The sequence below is a fragment of the Coenobita brevimanus genome, chromosome 30 (assembly GCF_032717465.1).
Source record: "Coenobita brevimanus isolate Jiangsu-jjx chromosome 30, ASM3271746v2, whole genome shotgun sequence".
Taxonomy (NCBI): domain Eukaryota; kingdom Metazoa; phylum Arthropoda; class Malacostraca; order Decapoda; family Coenobitidae; genus Coenobita; species Coenobita brevimanus.
In genome coordinates, this window is record NC_136983.1 from 538,173 (window position 1) to 557,780 (window position 19,608).

The 19,608-nt window shown below is 43.0% G+C and overlaps 1 protein-coding gene across 1 annotated transcript; it reads left to right on the plus strand.

The window, feature by feature from the left end:
* Positions 1–428: 428 nt before the first annotated feature.
* Positions 429–12,478, plus strand: LOC145395157 (complex I assembly factor ACAD9, mitochondrial-like). Its single transcript, XM_080268852.1, has 12 exons — positions 429–581; positions 1,425–1,513; positions 2,551–2,654; positions 3,112–3,320; positions 4,148–4,384; positions 5,527–5,652; positions 5,946–6,066; positions 6,532–6,743; positions 7,868–8,036; positions 8,458–8,697; positions 9,440–9,579; positions 9,953–12,478. The coding sequence occupies exons 1-12, from the start codon at positions 459–461 to the stop codon at positions 10,127–10,129; spliced, it is 1,947 nt and encodes a 648-aa protein (XP_080124978.1). The 5' UTR covers positions 429–458; the 3' UTR covers positions 10,130–12,478.
* Positions 12,479–19,608: the final 7,130 nt, after the last annotated feature.

Consider the following 19,608-nt stretch of genomic DNA (forward strand, 5'->3'; position numbering starts at 1 on the left):
CACTAAAACCAAAATAATCATTGTTAAAGCCGGCACTTTCGAAGCATTCGGCGCTCGTTTTGTTGCATTATATAATTTAAATAACTATCGACTTAATTTAATTTAATTATTACAGTGGTAGCGTGTACCTTCAATTCTATTTTTTCGCTAAAATGAACTTACCACACTTCCATAATAACTGAGTCTGCAGGTAATTCATCGCGTATGAAATGCATATATGACAGTTTTACATGGCTATTAAAAAAACATAAACCTACCCACTACAACCAAAATGACAATATACTCGGAGAATTACCTTTACATAATCACATGGGCCGAAATTGTCTTGAGCCGGAGAATAGTGGTTATGCAACAGGGTACGGGTGTTAGTCCAGCAGGATATTGCGACGCTTAGCTCTGTAATCGAATTTGTACTCCTAAGACCAAATTTTCGCCGCCTAAAGGGATAAAAAGACACAATGCTGAGCCGGACAGTGGCAGGGTTGGTGGTGAGGGCGCCAAGAGGGACTGAGGCTAGGGTGAGAGCAAGCCTGGCCCGTTGTCTCAATACCACCGGTCAAGATAGCAGTGCAAAACCCGCTGTAAGTCTCGAAAAGTTGGTTTTATTATCGGTAATTTAATTGAGTCGAACAGTCAAGCGTCTTGGTTAAGCCATTTCCATTAGATTATGTGGTCTAGAGTAGTTAGGTTTGATGTGTAAGGTTTTGGAAGATAATGTTCAGCAAGGTTAGGTTAGGAAATGTCTTAAGAACAACCCTGACAGTTCTAAACCACAAATTTACCAACACAAGAGTCCTCGATTAGTGCCTGAGTTACTGAAGGCCGTAGCTGTACTTGCAGAGATAGGGGTGGTCAAATATTACCCAACCTGTCTAGTTTGCCGAGTCCCTCCTAACTATCTTAAGCTGAAATGAATAATCTGGAGTTACCAAGGATAAAATAAGGATGTAATCGGACTGAAGGGGTTGAGGAAGGTGTCCGAGTGAAATGGATGAATAATATTTTGATGATAAGCAAACGCGACAAATACCCTCACTTTCATAGTTTCTTGTTTCTTTACGATAATGAAACGTGTTACCCGCATAGTTCTGTAATTGTTTATGATGATGAGCAACCCAATAATTCTTTCACCATCATCATTTTGTGTTATTATATTATGGTGAGTGAACGACAGGTATTTTAGTTTTATAGTTCCACATTTCTGAATACAGTAATTACTCATCTGATTATTATTATTAATTATTATTTTTTATTAATATCAGTAGTAATTAGTAGTAGTGTCATTATTATTATTATTATTATTTTAGTAGTAGTTGTAGCAGTAGTGCCATTATTAGTAGTAGTACCAGTAGCTAGTAGTAGTAGTAGTGTCATTATTATTATTATTATTATTATTATTATTATTATTATTTTTGTCCTTGCAGTTGAAAGTGGAGGAGGAGGATGCTGCCTCTCCTGCAGCCATCCAGAAGCCCAAACGAGAACCATTTGTCAAGAACCTTTTCCTCGGCAGGTGTGTTATGCTCTTTATTTCACTGGGTGCTCTTACTGGGGAGAGGGAGCCCAAGGATGATATGGAGGGACAGAGTGTAGGGGTATATAGATGTTGGGTGCAAGTTGGAGAGAAGGCAGCCTGATGGTAGGGGAAAGGGTGATGTGAAGGTGATTCCCCTATTGTTATATAACCTTTTTTTCTGTTGATAATTCCTCTACTCTTATTATTATTATTATTATTTTTTTATATAATTCTCCTACTGTTATATAACCATTTTCTCTGTTGATAATTTCTATCTATCTATCTATCTATAGCCCGACGCCCTAATCCCGCAAAGGGTGGCCGCAGACAAAACGCCTCCAAGTCACTCTTTCACCCACCATTTGACTCCCCTCCCCCCAACTCATCCCCCCCTCCCTCATATACCTCTCAACTCCATCCCTCCACCTCATCCTCGGTCTACCCCTCCCTCTCCCTCCCTCCACCTCACCTACATACACCCTCTTAGTCAGTCTTTCATTTCCCCACTGTTATATAACCTTTCTTCTGTTGATAATTTCCCAGTTATATAACCATTTTTCTGTTGATAATTCTGCTTTCTGTTGATAATTCTCCTACTGTTATTTTAGCATTTCTTCTGTTGCTAATTCTCATAGGCTACTGTTATATCACCTGTCCGTTAATTATCAGTGAAATATGTCATGCCAACCTAATTACATAAAAACTGATAAGGCACTCAACACATAGGCCTAGTCCTCATCTCTGTCTGTCCATTTATCTATCTGTCTATCAGTCTATCTATCTATCTATCTATCTATCTGCTGGTGTAAACTGGGGGGAGGGCAACGAAATGGCAGGAGACAGGGCAACAGGGAGGTGATTTGTTTGTGTCCACCCCTTACAGGATTAAGTCATTTGGCTGTAGATAGATATAGATAGTAGATAGAGATAGATAGTAGATAGATAGACAGATATATATACTCCTCAGTGTTCCTATATATTACTTGCCTATATCGTAAGTGATGAAAATATTTTAATGTAACTTTATAATACAGGTTTGACAAGAGTGTGTTAGCCTACCCGGAGGTGTTGAATCGGGAGCAGCATCAGTTACTAGATGAGATGGTCGTCCCCATTGAGAGGTTCTTTTCGGAGCAGGGTAGGTCATATATACACTCACTACTTCCCTGCCTCACTATACCTACTGTCACTATAGATCTCAGTCCGGCTGTAGTTGTTATTCTCACCATCGTTTTTAATTCCATTATACCCTGTACTTCTTAGTGTAATGATAATGATACAGTAATAATAATAATCATCATCATCATCATTACCATCATCATCATCATTATCATCCTGACCTCATTTTCCTGCCTAAGGTTGATGATGATGATGATGATGATGATGATCATGATGATGATGAGGAGGAGGAGGAAGAGGCTACAGATATTAATGCCAATATCCAGTAATAATAATAATAATAATAATAATAATAGTAATAATAATAATAATAATAATAATCCAGACAACAGCTGCCTCACATCCCCACAAAACACCACACATTCTCTCACACCTGCCAGTAAACAACCACTTACCAACTTTTTCTCCGACCCCAGTGGACAGCACGAAGATCGACCGCGACGCCAAGATACCCCAGGAGACGCTCGATGGCCTGAAGGAGCTGGGACTGTACGGGCAGCAGATTCCCGAGGAGTACGGGGGCCTGGGGCTGGGGGCCACAGAGTACGCCAGGATCGCCGAGATTACGTCACTCGATGGATCCATTGCCGTCACTCTGGCCGCACATCAGGCCATTGGGTTGAAGGTGAGTGTGTGGGGGGTCTCTCTGTCCTCTTCTCTCTTCTACTTTTCTATCCTCTCTCCTCTCCTCTCTTTTCTTCTCATCTCTTCCCTTCCCTTCTCTCCTGTCTTCACATCTCTTCTGCTATTCTGTCCTCTTCTCTCCTCCCTTTCCTTCTCCTCTCTCAGTTCCTCTCCTCGTGACTTCTTTTCTCTTTACTTCTATCTTCTCATTTCTTCCCTCTTCCCTTCTCTTCTCTCCTTCCCTCTTTACATCTTTCTCTTCTCTTCTGTTGTAGTTTTCCTTATGCTTTGTCTCCTCTTCTCATTTACAATTACTACAGGAGGTTATTCTAAGGGTATATGAGAGAGGGGGGTGTGAGTTGGGAGCAGGGCGGTGAAATGGCGGGGGACAGGGCGACATGGAGGCAATTTGTTTGTGGCCACCCCGAACGGGATTGAGGCGTCTAGCAATAGATAGATAGATAGATAGATTTGGTCAGAAAATTCTATATCAATATGACTCAAATTCACAACCATTACTGAGCTACAAATACTGATGATGTTAAGGCTAAAATGGTCTCTCTCATAACCCATAACTCCATCAATAACTTTTTTATTTTTACAGAGGAAACAGATGAAGAAAAAATAAAAAGAAAGAAATTCCAAACACCAGAATACCAATGTCCTCCATTCAGAAAAAATCATTACACCAGATTACACATGTCCTCCACTCATAGAAAATTTGTAACAGTTGGGCGTGAACTGCTGTGCATTAAATTATGGGGGGTAACTATCTCTAGCTCTGTAATGGTGATAGTAACAAGAACTATCCCACATACTACTTTGCAGGGTATACTCATCGCTGGCAACGAGGAACAGAAGGAGCGCTACCTGCCCCGCCTTGCCTCAGGGGAGTGGACGGCCGCCTTCTGCCTGACGGAGCCCACCAGCGGGTCCGACGCCGCCTCCATCCAGTGCCGCGCCACCCTCTCCGACGACGGCAAAACATGGCTCTTAAACGGAAGCAAGATCTGGATTTCAAACGGTGGATACGCAGACCTGATGACGGTGTTTGCCAAGACTGAGGTGGGTGGGCGGGATTCCAGGGGCTTGAATGGCGAGTGAGTGAGTTTGTGGCCCATTTAGTACATGCAGATCTGATGACTGTGTTTGCTAGGACTGAAGTGGGTTTGTGTGGGATTCCAGGGGCTTGAATGGTGAGTGAGTGAGTGTGTGGCCCATTTAGTACATGCAGATCTGATGTCTGTGTTTGCTAGGACTGAAGTGGGTTTGTGTAGGATTCCAGGGGCTTGAGTGGTGAGTGATTGAGTGTGTGGCCCATTTAGTACATGCAGATCTGATATCTGTGTTTGCCAAGACTGAGGTGGGTGGGCGGGATTCCAGGGGCTTGAATGGCAAGGGAGTGAGTGTGTGGCCCATTTAGTACATGCAGATCTGATGTCTGTGTTTGCTAGGACTGAAGTGGGTTTGTGTGGGATTCCAGGGGCTTGAATGGTGAGTCATTGAGTGTGTGGCCCATTTAGTACATGCAGATCTGATGTCTGTGTTTGCTAGGACTGAAGTGGGTTTGTGTAGGATTCCAGGGGCTTGAGTGGTGAGTGAGTGAGTGTGTGGCCCATTTAGTACATGCAAATCTGATGACTGTGTTTGCTAGGACTGAAGTGGGTTTGTGTGGGATTCCAGGGGCTTGAATGGTGAGTGATTGAGTGTGTGGCCCATTTAGTACATGCAGATCTGATGATTGTGTTTGCTAGGACTGAAGTGGGTTTGTGTGGGATTCCAGGGGCTTGAATGGTGAGTGAGTGAGTGTGTGGCCCATTTAGTACATGCAGATCTGATGTCTGTGTTTGCTAGGACTGAAGTGGGTTTGTGTGGGATTCCAGGGGCTTGAATGGCGAGTGAGTGAGTGTGTGGCCCATTTAACTGTACATGGTGAATTGATACTCATGTGTGGGAGGCTGAAGCATGAACTGTTGGCTAAGGAATGAATGAATAATAATGATGATGATTATGATGATGATGATTATGATGATGATGAGGAGGAGGAAGATGACGACAATGATGATGATTATGATGATGATAATGATGATGATTATGATGATGATTATGATGATGGTGGTGATGATGATTATGATGATGGTGATGATGATGATAATGATGATGAATACACTGACTAAGATGATGATGATGATATGATGATTTTTCAGGAGGTGCTTCCCAGTGGCGAGAAGAAAGACAAAGTGACGGCGTTTATCGTGGAGAGGAACTTTGGTGGCGTGAGCAGTGGCCCCCCGGAGGACAAGCTGGGGATTAGGGGGTCCAACACGTGTGAGGTGAGGAGGAGGAGGAGGAGGAGGAGGAGGAGGAGGATATGGAGGAGGAGGAGGAGGAGGCAGAGGAGGAGGAGGAGGAGTGGTAGTTGTGGTGGTGGTGGTGGTAGTAGTGGTGGTGGTAGTAGTAGTAATAAAGAGTAAACTAAAGAGTAAACCAAAGAGTAAACTAAAGAGTAAACTAAAGAGTAAACTAAAAGAGTAAACTAAAAGAGTAAACTAAAAGAGTAAACTAAAAGAGTAAACTAAAGAGTAAACTAAAGAGTAAACTAAACCCAGTGTTCTTGTGTTCACAGGTGTTCTTCGATAACGTTCCTGTGCCGGCCAAGAACGTTCTGGGGGAGGTGGGTGGAGGGTTCAAGGTGGCCATGAACATCCTCAACTCTGGACGCTTCAGTATGGGGAGCTCGGCCGCAGGTGAGTCAGTCTGGCCAGGCATCGCAGAATGAACGGATCTGGAATTCAGCTCTCTGTTATTTTGTTATTATTTTTACTTGGAGGGAGCAGTCTTGTGGGCTCAGCCTTAGGTTCCTTCTTCCTTGCATTAAAAAAATATATATCTGTCTATCTATTGTCAGATGCCTTAATCCCATAAGGGGTGGCCACAAACAAATCGCCTCCATGTCGCCCTGTCCGACGCCATTTCACTGCCCTGCCCCTGGCTCACACACTTCTCTCTCATATACTTCTCCATCCCATCCTTCCATCTCATTCCCAGTTGCCCCCTCCACCTCACTCACATATGCTCCTAGTCAGTTCCATTCCCTCTCTCATATATCCTCTCCATCCCACCTTCATTCTCCCTGTCCACCTCACACACGCACTATCCTAGTCAGCCTCTACTTCATCCAGTCCAAACCCGTGTCTTTTCCTATATTCCAGGCATGCTGAAGCGCTTGATGCAATGGGCAGTTGAACACGCAGTCACTCGTCACCAGTTCAAGCGGCCGCTGTCGGACTTTGCACTGATCAAGGAGAAATTTGCCCGCATGTCGCTCAACATCTATGCAATGGAGTCAATGGCGTACCTGACCGCCGGCATACTGGATGGAACACAGGATCCCGACTGCTCTGTGGAGGCTGCTATTGTGAAGGTGGGTCCATGTTTAATTTATCTGTCTGTCTGTCTATTTATAACCAGACACCATAATCCCATAAGGGGTGGTTGTGTGTCATTGAGGTAGTTGTTTTACGGAAAGGGGCACCAACCCTCCGCTAACCTTTATAATTTATATTATTACATATTTAAAGGGAAACACCCTTACTGAAAATACAGTAGTCTAAAAGCAGATTAAAATAAATGTAATAAAAGCTAGACAGTTTCAGCGACCATTTTCTTCCTCATACTTGGAGCTTGAATACACCCTGACGCATATTCAGGAAATAATGGAGTCTCTTCAATGCGCCGATGAGCCAGGATTTCGAGGGCTTGAGTGGTGAGTGAATGGATGCGTGGCCCATTAAACTGGACAAAATTTGGCTCTCTGAATGTTGCTACTCCTCACCCTGCCCTAGGATGGAAAGGAGGTCCAAATGATGATGATAATGATGATTGTACGTTTGAAATAACATCATATTTCTGTCTCTCACCTTCACTCCTCAAACCTTACTTCACTTGCCTCACCCACACAGGTCCTGCTGTCTCGTCATATTGACTCTGCTCGTCTTCCCTTTCCTCAATTTTCTCTTCCTCCTTATTCTGTTTGGCTTTCCTCTCCTGTCTTTCCCCTACTTCACTGTCAATTCCTCTTTTCTTCAAACAGGTGTTCAGCTCAGAGGATGCATGGCAGTGAGGGATGGAATGTTTACATGTCATAGAGGGTCTGGCAGTCATGTTTTTCAACCTCCTCCAGCAATACCTTATACATCACCCCGTCCTCTCCTCTCCTCTCCTGCACTATCCTGTCTTTTCCTCTCCACTCCTCTTCTGTCCTTCCTTCTGCTCCCTTATCATTTGTTCTTCTCTACTTTCCTCTCTTCATATGCCCTCTTCTCTCCTATTCTGTCCTCTCCTGTCTTCGTACGTCTTCTTCTCTCCATTCTTTGCATGTCCTTTCCTCTTCTCTCCTCTCTTTGTATGTCTTCTGTCCTTTCCTCTCCTCTCTGCTCTTTGTATGTCCTCTCCTCTTCTCTTGGTATGTCTTCTCCTCTCCTCTCCACTCCTTTTCTGTTTGTAAATCTTCTCCGCTCCTCCCCTCACTCTACTTCTTCTGTGCAGGTGTTCAGCTCGGAGGGTGCGTGGCGGTGGGGGTCGGAGTGCCTGCAGGTCCTGGGAGGTCTGGGCTACATGCGATCCTATCCCTTCGAGCGCTACCTCAGGGATGCCAGGATTCTGCTGATCTTTGAGGGAACCAACGAGATTCTCCGGCTGTTTGTGGCACTTAGCGGTGAGATGATGGAGAAGTGTTGGAAGTGTTTCTGCCACAGGTATATGGATGAGAGGGAGAGGAAGCAGAATAGTAGTGAGTGTGTGTGTGTGAGAGAGGTTGCCAGAGAACGAGAAGAGTGGAGAGCCATCAGTAGGTGACCAAGACTGATGCATACAAACATGTTGGAGCCTTTATAATCGATACAGTGCGACGAATGATGTCAGACCTGGAATGAGGTCATAGGGTGTGACCTCAGGGATAAAGGGCTGAAGAGGGAGGCTGCCAGTGATCAAGCAGTGTGAAGAGCTGCCATTAGGTGACCAAGACTGACACAAGGAAGCAGGTTGGAGTCTTTATAAACGATACGATATAATACAATATGAAGATTGGCGTCATTTTGATTTTAATTTTCTACATCTGTCTGCCTGTGTCTCGTCAGGGCTCCAGCACGCAGGGCAGGAGCTGCGCAGCGTGGTACAGAAGCTGCGCAACCCTCTTATGAACCCCGCCTTTATCTTGGGCAAGGGACTGGAGCGCTACCGGCACCAGAAGGACAACCCCAAGCTGGACCTGGGGTTGGCTGAACACCTCCACCCCACACTGCAGAAAGGCGCCGATGTCTTGGAGTACTGTGTGAAGAGGTTCCAGTACGCCGTGGAGACAGTGCTGGCCAGGCATGGTAGGGGCCACAAGGGTTGCTGGCAGTAGTGTTATTTATTATTATTATTATTATTAGTCATTGTTATTGTTGTTATTATTATTATTACTATCATTATTCTTGTTACTGTTACTACTTTTATCATTGCCAACATCATCATCATCATTATTGTCAGTGAGACGTAGGCAGCAAAGGAAGAGGATATTTGCAGGCTCAGACATATAGAAATGACAATGGTTAGGTGGATGTGCAGTGTGTCCCTGAGTGTGAGGCCTGGGGGGGCTGGGTTTATGATGGAAGAGTTGAGAGGAAGGATGGGGCTGGAGTGTATTGGTGTTGTGATGAGGAGGGGTAGATTGAGATGGTTTGGGCATGTGGAGAGGATGGGGGATGACAATTGGGTGTGGAGGGTGAGAAGTGTCAATGTTGAGGGTAGAGTTGCAAGAGGCAGACCAAAAAAGACGTGGGACGAGGTCATAGAATGTTACCTCAGGGATAAGGGAGGCTGCCAGAGATCAAGCAGCATGGAGAGCCGGCAGTAGGTGACCAAGGCAGGCACATGCAAGCAAGTTGGAGCCTGTATAAACAAATAAACAATCATCATTATCATCACATTATTCAAGATCCTAACCACCAACAGGATGATTCTCTCTCTCTCTCTGTATCTCTCACTTTCAAGCCATTACCATTCTTTTTATCAGTGTCATCTGCACACATTCTCTCTCTCTCTCTCGCCTTTATCATTTTTTGTTTACCGTTTCAGGCCGTGAAGTAGCGGACCCCAAGAACCAGCTGGAGGTGGCAAGATTGGCGGACTGTGCCATCGAGATCTACGCCATGACGGCCGTTCTGTCGCGCGCCTCTCGGTCGTACTCCACAGGGATGCAGAACGCGGAACATGAGGTGAGGGAACGGAATGGGGACAGGGCGATGTTATGCTGTGTTCACTCCACTGATTATTAGTGTTATTATTAGCGTTATTGCTGTGACTACTACTACTGATTATCACTACTACTACTACTACTACAATTATACTACCACTGTTACTGCTACTACTGCTACTAGTACTACTACTACCACTACTACTATCACTACTAGCTACTACTGCTACAATACTACTACTACTGCTATAATAATGGTGATAATGACAAATACGTATCAGATAATGATTATAATGATGACAGTAATGATGATGATGATGATAGTAATGATGATGAAGGATGATAGTAGTGATGATGAAAAACCATAACTTCACCCACTCTCCTGCCGTCAACAGGTGCGTTTGGCCCTGGGGTTCGTCAGCGAGGCCTCGGCACGCGTCAAGACGATGGTGAAGGACCTGGAAAATGGTCCGTTTATCAGCAACGACTCCGTGTACTGCAAGATTGCCGACGAGGTTTTATCCAACGGCGGTTATGTGGCCGAGCATCCCCTCACCCGCGTCATTTGGTAACCTAACCGCCTGTGATGGTTGGTGGTGGGATTCAGCAGTGACCGGCGTACAGTGCAGCCTTGTTATGCGATAGGATTGCGTCAAGTGAAGACCTACTGCATAACGAATTAAAACATAACAAGGTCAGTGTAAAATGGGTTCAGTGGGGTTAGGCAGGATGACCTTAACTGCAAAGCCTAAAATGGCCTAAAAAACCTCAGTCACCCACCTGAAGTTTGTCCTGTGTCAGTACAAGCTGTCACCAAGGCCTCCCCCCCCCTCACAGGATGGGGGACAGTAGGAGGGCCTAGACGACCACTTCACAAAAATGTTACGGTATCACTTCGCTTACTGTCACACACAGCACTATTTGTTAAGTCCCTGCACTGGTATTTGACGATAGCAATGGTGTTCCTGTGGCCTTTCGTGCACAAAATAAAATGAAAAGGAATGATCACAGCCAATGTAAACACTGGGTGGGCATCTTGGCTCAGTCAGCTGTGTAGAGGCATAAAAAAGGGATGATGGTTGTGTAAGGTTGACATGATTTCCACGTCACATGTTTCACCATTTCACACAGACAAACAAACCACGTCACTTAATATTGCACACTGCACTGTTTGTTGCAACTTGCACAGATATTTGATGATAACATTGGTGTTTCTTTGGCCTTTCATGCATAAAATAGAACGAAAGACAACGCTCACAGCTGATGTAAACACTGGGCGGGCATTTTAGCTTGCGTGCGTCACCACATCCACGTGAGGTTCATGGAGGCAGCCGTCGAAAATACAATATTGTTGTAGCAGAATCGCAAGTTTTTAATGCTGTACTGAGATAGGGTAAACTTTTAAATTATCGTTGTAGCAATTTATCACATAATGAGGATAACAAGGCATCGTATAGCGAGGCTGCACTGTAGTCCGTTCACTCTAACTTGGCCTAAAATTGCCATCCCCTCACTCGCACCATTTGGTAACCTAACCGCCTGTGGTGCTTGTTTGTGGGCCTATGCAGTGATTGCTATGCTCCATTCACTCCAACTTTGCCCAAAATTGGCGTCCCCTCACTCATGTCAGTTGGTAATTCGTTTGTTATATGAGTGGGATGTGCTAATGGAGGACTGGTCAGGTAGTGGATATTCGTACAACAAAGTGATAACAAGGATGACAGAATTGGCATAACACGGCACATAACTTCAGGGAAAACTGCCATAACACGGCACATCTGGTATCACTCATGACTGGAACGTCACACATCCGTATTGCGGAACTTCCGCCTATCAGAATTCTTTCATTCCCCAAAATGCATCTCTCTGGAACTCACTTCCCCAGAGTTGTTTCCCTTCCAAACTTCAACCCACAGCTGTTCAAGTCCAACTATTACAGACATCTTATGAATGGAGGATGACAGTAATCTGGTGTATGGATTAGTTTTTTATTCATTTGTTTTCCTTCCTCTGTTCTGTTATTAAAAAAACAACAACAAAAAATCATAACTTCAGGGGAAAATGGGGTTAGGTTGACTGACCCAGCTGGCATCACCGAAGTCAGGTCGAAATTGCCCATTCTCATATCTGTTTCTCATATAGTGGATGCTTGTATAACGGCACCCACTGGTACTGTATGATGCTGAGTTTACTGTTGACATGTAGTGAATTATGCTGAGTTTACCGTATACTGTAGTGATTTATGCTGAGTTTACACCTATAGTGAATTATGCTGAGTTTTCCGTATACTGTATTCTGTGTATAACAACTGACTTGCTGTGAAAATATATATACTGTGAGCTTCTTATTTTAATCTTACTATTATTATGTAGTCTTTTTATGAAATATATATTGTATAAAAGTGTATATGATGTGTTGGTATACATATATATTTAATGTATTGAATATAAATTAGTTTGGCATAATATTATTTCTGTTTCTACCCATTTATTTGTCTATCTATTGTCAGACACCATAATCCAGGGGTGGCCACAAACAAATCACCTCCACGTTGCCCTGTCCGATGCCACTTCACTGCCCCGCTCCCAGCTCACACCCTCTTGTCTCATAGCTCTCCACTCCATCCCTCCATCTCATTCTCGGTCTCTCCCTCCCTCCACGTCACCCACATACACTCTCCAAGTTAGTCTCATATACCTCTCAGCTCCAGCCCTCCATTTCATCCTCAGTCTCCCCCTTCCACCTGACTCACATATACTCCTAGTCTCTCATATACCTCTCCACTCCACCCATCTCATCATTGGTCTCCCCCTCCCTCCATGTCACCCACATACACTCTCCTAGTCAGTCTCACATACCTCTCCACTCCATCCCTCCATCTCAGAGATACGGGGGTCTACACAGCGTCCCTAATGTGTGCAGTACTCTTATAGGCTTTAACCTGGATCACTCTAGTCCGTTCATTTTAACTTGGTGGTGATTTTCGTCCTTTTAAAGCTTATTTCATCACTGTCCTCCTCCTCCTCCACCTCCTCCTCCTCCACCTCATCATCATCATCTTTTCTCTCACTGATTTAACTCTGATGTAAACTTTAGCATCATCATCATCCATTACTCTCATTACCTCAGCTTTATCATCAATCATCATCATTATCATTATCATCATCATCATCTTTTGCTCTCATTAACACACCTTAACTTTATCATAAATCATCATCATCATCATCACTATCATTTTCATCATCATCATCATCACCATCATCACTTTTAAAAATGGGAAGGCTGCAGTGTGTATCAGCAGCAAAAATGATAACTACTGTATAAAAGTGTTTATTAAGGAAGCGTGCAAGAGAGTGGAAAATTTACTGGTATGTGGCAAGAGAGGAGGAAGAGGAGTGCTGAGAGAGAGAGAAGTAAGTGGAAGAGCAGTGTTGAGAGAGAGGAGGAAAGAAGAGGATGAGAGGAAAGAGGAAGAGGGGTACTGAGAGAGGAGGAAGAGGAGTGCTGAGAGAGAGAAACAATGGGAAGAGGTATTGAGAAAGAAGAGGAAGAGGGGTATTGAGAGAGGGAAGGAAGAGAAGTATTGAGGGAGAGAAAGAAGAGGAGGAGGAGTGCTGAGAGAGAGAAAGAATACGAAGAGGTATTGAGAAAGAAGAGGAAGAGGGGTATTGAGAGAGAGAAGAAGAGAAGTATTGGGAGAGAGAAAGAAGAGGAGGAGGAGTGCTAAGAGAGAGAGAAGGAAGAGGTAGAGGAGTATTGAGAAAGAAGGAAGAAGAGTACTGAGAGAGAGAAGAGGAAGAGGCCAAGAGTGAAAGAGGTATGTGATGAGAGAGAAGGAAGAGGAAATGGAGTGAGAATAGTAGTGTATGGGGTGATGATGATGATGATGATGATGATGATGATGATGATGATGATGATGGTGGTGGTGGTGGTGGTGATGATGATGATGATGATGATGATGATGATGATGATGATGATGATGATGATGATGGTGGTGGTGGTGGTGGTGGTGGAGGTGGTGGTGGTGATGATGATGACATTAATGATAATGATGATGATGATGGAAGACATGCAAGAGTTTTAACCCTACAAGAATGACCTGTAGCCTTTTAACGATGGAATATTCTGGTGCTGTCAGCCTCTAGACTCTTATTTACTGATGTTTTGTGGAAGCGGGTCTGTAGGGGGGAATGTTTGGACAGATTTACTATTTTCTTACTCTATTACCCCCTGTGGTTCAGTGGGTTCGGGTGCTCTGACTGGATGGAGCCTGTAGGAGTGTAGGGGTTTACATCTGAGGGGCGGCTTGATTGCATAATGCCACTCACGGGAACGTGAGGCTGGGCAAAATTAAATGGGCCTCTATGCTTCTGTTTATGTGAGGTAGACTGGGATTGGATGGTGAATGAATGAATGAATGAGGGAATGAATGAATTACCAGTGTCTAATATGAAGTGTGCAGAAATAACAATACAGTTTGATCACCCTTACCCCATGCTTGTGTTTATGTGAGGTAGACTGGGATTGGATGATGAGTGAATGAATGAATGAGTGAATGAAAGAGGGAATGAATGAATTAGCCACTAAGATGAAGTGTGTAGAATTAACAATAGGATCACACTACCCCATTTGGAATTAACAAATACTGGAAATTATTAAATGAATTAAGAATTTGAACACAATTATCAGCAAGACTTTAAAATGGGCCAAACTTCATCAGTCATACATTTAAAATTCTCACATAAGCTCCACAACATCTAAAACAACAGCTTTATACATTATCAATAAATACTTCAAGACACTGTATATTCATTCCTATCTATCTATCTATCTATAGCCTGACGCCCTAATCCCAGAAAGGGTGACTACAGACAGGGTGCTTCCAAGTCGCTCTGTCACCCACCATTTGACTACCCTCCCCCCAACTCACTCCCGCCTAATCCTTATAATTATATATACTATACTATTACATTATATGACACACCACTGCATATGCTGAGCTTCAATTGAGTGACAGATTGATACATTAATTTTTTAGGAAGAGCACTGACATACGAAGAAATGTAGATGCAAGACAGAAGGCCACTGAATTGTAATATAAAAACCTATGATGTAAGTAACAGACGAGGTTACAAAATTATTACGTAACCTTTTTAAATCTTTATAAACCTTACGTGTCCTTTCCTAGAGACATAAAGGAAAGTTATTGTTCTTTCTCCCAATACATAAAATTATTGTTCTTTCTCCCAGTACATAAAATTATTGTTCTTTCTCCCAATACATAAAATTATTGTTCTTTCTCCCAATACATAAAATTATTGTTCTTTCTCCCAATACATAAAATTATTGTTCTTTCTCCCAATACATAAAATTATTGTTCTTTCTCCCAATACATAAAATTATTGTTCTTTCTCCCAATACATAAAATTATTGTTCTTTCTCCCAATACATAAAATTATTGTTCTTTCTCCCAATACATAAAATTATTGTTCTTTCTCCCAATACATAAAATTATTGTTCTTTCTCCCAATACATAAAATTATTGTTCTTTCTCCCAATACATAATATTATTGTTCTTTCTCCCAATACATAAAATTATTGTTCTTTCTCCCAATACTTAAAGGGAGGTATTTTAGTACTGGATGTTCCCTCCGATGTGTTTTTGCTGTAGTGTATGTGAATTTTGTAGAAACGTCTCTGTACAAAAGTCTAAATAAAGTGTGAGTTGGTTACTGACTGATTTTCATTTATCTACTATATCTGTCTATCTATCAGGACGCATATTCTTGTCAGTACAGGAAGCTCCCTAACAAATTTTCCTACGTGATTTATTTTGCCTATTACACCTTAATGGCCTGTTCTGTGTTCTATAAATCCTTCAAACACTTCTATACTCTGCATATACAAGAGGATATTAACCAGCCATATCCAAAAATAAACTGCTAAGGAAGAGGTGTTAGGGAAATCCTTACCTGATGAGAAGACCGATCTAGACATATGAAAAATTGCCTGAGGACAGGGTGTGTAATGATGGGGTATGGAGGCTCCCTAACACCACTTCTTTACTGATTCATTTTCCAAACTACTCATCAATATTCCCTGGTTCGCATCTTATCTTCTCAATATTGGCACACAAGGCATAAATAGTACACAAGAAAGCAGTATGGAACAGAATCAGAAATAAATTGGTAAGGAAGAGGTGTTAAGTAACCTTCCTATCATACAAGAATACTGACCTTAGTCCCAATATTTACAGTGAGGGTGACCAGCCTCACCTTCCCATGAGTGGCATTATGTGAACAAACTCCAGCCACCTCTGGTATAAGTCTTCACAAGCTCAATCCAGTTGATGCACCAACACCCACTGAACCAATAAGTTTCATTTGGCTATATGGTTACCACCCAACATAATAAATAGTTCCCTGATTTACAGGACACCATTTGGTTTGTCACTCAGTAAGGGTCACCCCAGGCAACACAACACTGAGTGAGTGGATGGCGGGCATCCTCACCTACCACAACACCAGGCAGTATAGAAGATGCCAGTAAAACCCTGCTACACGGTAACTTTTATTCAACATTGGGGATAATTTTTGTGGCACTGACATTTGAGGAATATCACTCGTGGTTCTGTGCATTTGTGTGGCTGTCCCTCCACTGCCATGATCATCCCACTTCACTCCCACCGCCAGACTATTTTACTCAGCTTAGGAAAGACTATACTCTACTTCACTGAGTCTGGCACCATCCGTGAAGTCCTCAGCACCGGTGGCATTGATAAAGTCCTCAGTACTGGATATACCTTTTTGTACTGCCTTTATTTACTGGTTCTCAAGGGAATACATAGAGGCTGACCTGGTGCTGAGGGTTTACACCAACACTACAGGGACTGGGGGCATCACTGGTGGTGCCAAAGTTGGTGAAATGGAGTACAGTGTTGACAGGATTAAGGAAGGTTATATCAAACCCCTCCAATCCTCTCTGAACTTAAATTCACGTAAAAACCTTGTACTGACGCAACTAAACTCATTTCACTCTAACTTGGCCTAAAACTGCCATCTCCCCATCCTGAATGTTGAGATGTAACACTAGATTAACTGTAGAATATGCTGCTAATCACGAAGAAGTGCTCTGGAAAGGATGTAGGGCCACAGCATCGTACTGTTCTGCAACTGAAGTACGTGAAAGAAGCTGCAAAATGAAAAGAAAACTCTGCCTAGTCAAAATGAATGAACTAGGCAATGTGAAAAAAAAAAACTCCTCCAACTTTCCCTCCAAACTTAATTATATGGAAAGGTCTTGTTTTTAAATGCTAATGAAGGCTACTGGTATAATTAAATCCAATTACAGATCATTCCTTCAACTATAATTCTTTCACCTTAACTTGGCCAAGATTTTAATTATAATTCTTTCACCGTAACTTGGGGGAGTGAGTTGCGGGGAGGGCAGTCAAATGGTGGGTGACAGAGTGACTTGGAGGTGTTTTGTCTGTGGCCACCCTTTGCGGGATTAGGGCGTCAGACTATAGATAGACAGATAGACCCTAGATCACAGAGTTTTGCGGCAGAAAATGTCAATGCTGTGGCTCTATCCTTTCCATAGCACTTTCAGCCTAACATCACATTCTAGTGTTAATCTCTTGTTACAACTCAGTATTCAAGATGGAGAGATGGTAAATTTAGGCCGAGTTAGAGTGAAAAGAGTATATGCAGCGACTTTCATCCTTTGGCAACTTAATCACCACTCCACAGTGACAAAGTAAGGAAATACCATGGCTCTACATCCTTTCCATGGCACTTCTTCATGACTAGCACCATATTCCACAGCTCTCCATCCTTTCCGTAGCACTTCTTCATGACTAGCACCATTTTCCACAGCTCTCCATCCTTTCTGCAGCACTTCTTCATGATTAGCACCATATTCCACAGCTCTCCATCCTTTCCACAGGACTTCTTCATGACTAGCCCCATATTCTAGTGTTAATCTTTTCACACCACAGCCTTCAAGATCGACAGATGGCAAATTCATAGCTATAGTCTGTTCACTTCAACCAGGCATAAAACTGACTGCTCTCCATCTCGACAGTTGAGCTGTCACCAAAAATTAACACTCATATATGATGCTAGTCACGAAGAAGTGCTACGGGAAGGGGGCAGAGCTGAAGTACCATCTTATTTGGCTACTGAGTTATGAAATCTAATCTGCAAAAGAATGAAAATCGCTGCCTAGTTAAAAATGAATAGGTATTTTTTAACGACAACACAGTATCGTAAATCTCTCCTAAAGTAAATTAACTACGATATATTTAAAGACAACACAGTATCGTAAATCTCTCCTAAAGTATATTTAAAGACAACAGAGTATCGTAAATGCCTTCTAAAATAATTAACTACAATATATTTAAAGACAACACAGTATCGTAAATCTCTTCTAAAATAATTAACTACGATATATTTAAAGACAACAAAGTATCGTAAATGCCTTCTAAAATGAATTAACTGCAACTTATTTAAAGACAAGACAGTATCGTAAATCTCTACTAAATTGAATAAAATCGTCTGGAGGTAGCACACATGAAATTAAAAAGGAGCATCATCGTACTGAAGGGACAAGAGACGTAACATACAATATACACACTTGCATGAGAAAGTTTGACATCTTACGCGGGCTGACTCCCGATTAATTTCTTCCACACAGCAATAGTAGCAGTAATAGTAGTAGCAGTAGGTAGTGTTGTAGTGGTAGTAGTAGTAGTAGTGTTAGTTTCGGCCCCAGGTTCATCTCAAATGTGAACTCTGTGGACTACAGGCTAAAACTGTCTTCCTCCTGCAGTCCAACAATTCTCTATTTTGTGTGGGTAGGGAGTGATGGAGGGGGAGTGAACTGAGGAACGTTTATACAACCCGCCAGTGGAGCCGACCAGCTATATCAGTGCCACCACATGAAGGCCTCCCCCTCCAGCCCCTTCCACATAGATAAATCACATATAATCGGAGTGTAAACCAGCTCCTAGATATTTTCAGCTCAAGAGAATTTTTAAAAACTGGACTGGATAGTTTTAGCGTTCATGAAGCCAAGTGATGGTTGTAACTACAGGTTCATTTAGATGTGAACTCAGTGGACAGGCCTGGGTTGCCTTCTCTATAAAGTTTGGTCATGTGGAGAGGATGGAAAGCGAGAGACTGACAAGGACAGTGTACGTGATGAAGTGGAGGGGTGGAGAGGAAGGGGGAGGCCTAGGATGAGATGGAGGGATGGAGTGGAGAGAGATATATGAGAAAGCAGGGTGTGGGCTGGTGGGAGGGCAGTGAAATGGCAGGGACAGGGTGACATGGAGGTGATTTGTTTGTGGCCACCCCTTATGGGATTCAGACATCTGGCAATAGAGAAATAGATAGTAAGCTGGCCTGGGTTGCTTCTCTACATGTACAAAAACTGACCCAGATTGCTCTTCTGTGTAACGTTAGAGGATGGTGAACTGCAGGACAGCTTCAGCCTGCAGTCCACTGGGTTCACATTTCCGGTGAACCCAGGGCTACAATTATAACTACTACTACTACTACTACTACTACTTTTACTACTGTTTGGCCTATAGCTTCTCAAAAAAAGTTTTATTTCAAATCATCACCACCACCACCACCACCATCACTACCACCACCATCACTACCACCACCATCATCATCATCATCATCTTCCTGCCTCTTCACACCTGCAGGCTGGATCCAGTATGCTAGGAAAAGTCAGTAAAATAACAGCAATAGAAATCATCATCATCATCATCATCATCATCATCATCATCATCACACTCCTCTATTCATCACTAATATTGCCTCTGATAACAATACTAACATTTCAGTACAAACACTGCAAATACAAACACTGCTACTTTCTCTATCGTGTCAACTACAGTCCGTTTGTTTATTACTCGGCAAAGACCCGTTACCCCTTTCAGCTTGGTTGATAGCCAGTCGAGTCAGATTGAGGGAGGCCGTGGTTGAATAAGTAACAGAGGTGACCTGCAACCCTAGTGGAACCAGGTTCGGATCCCGGC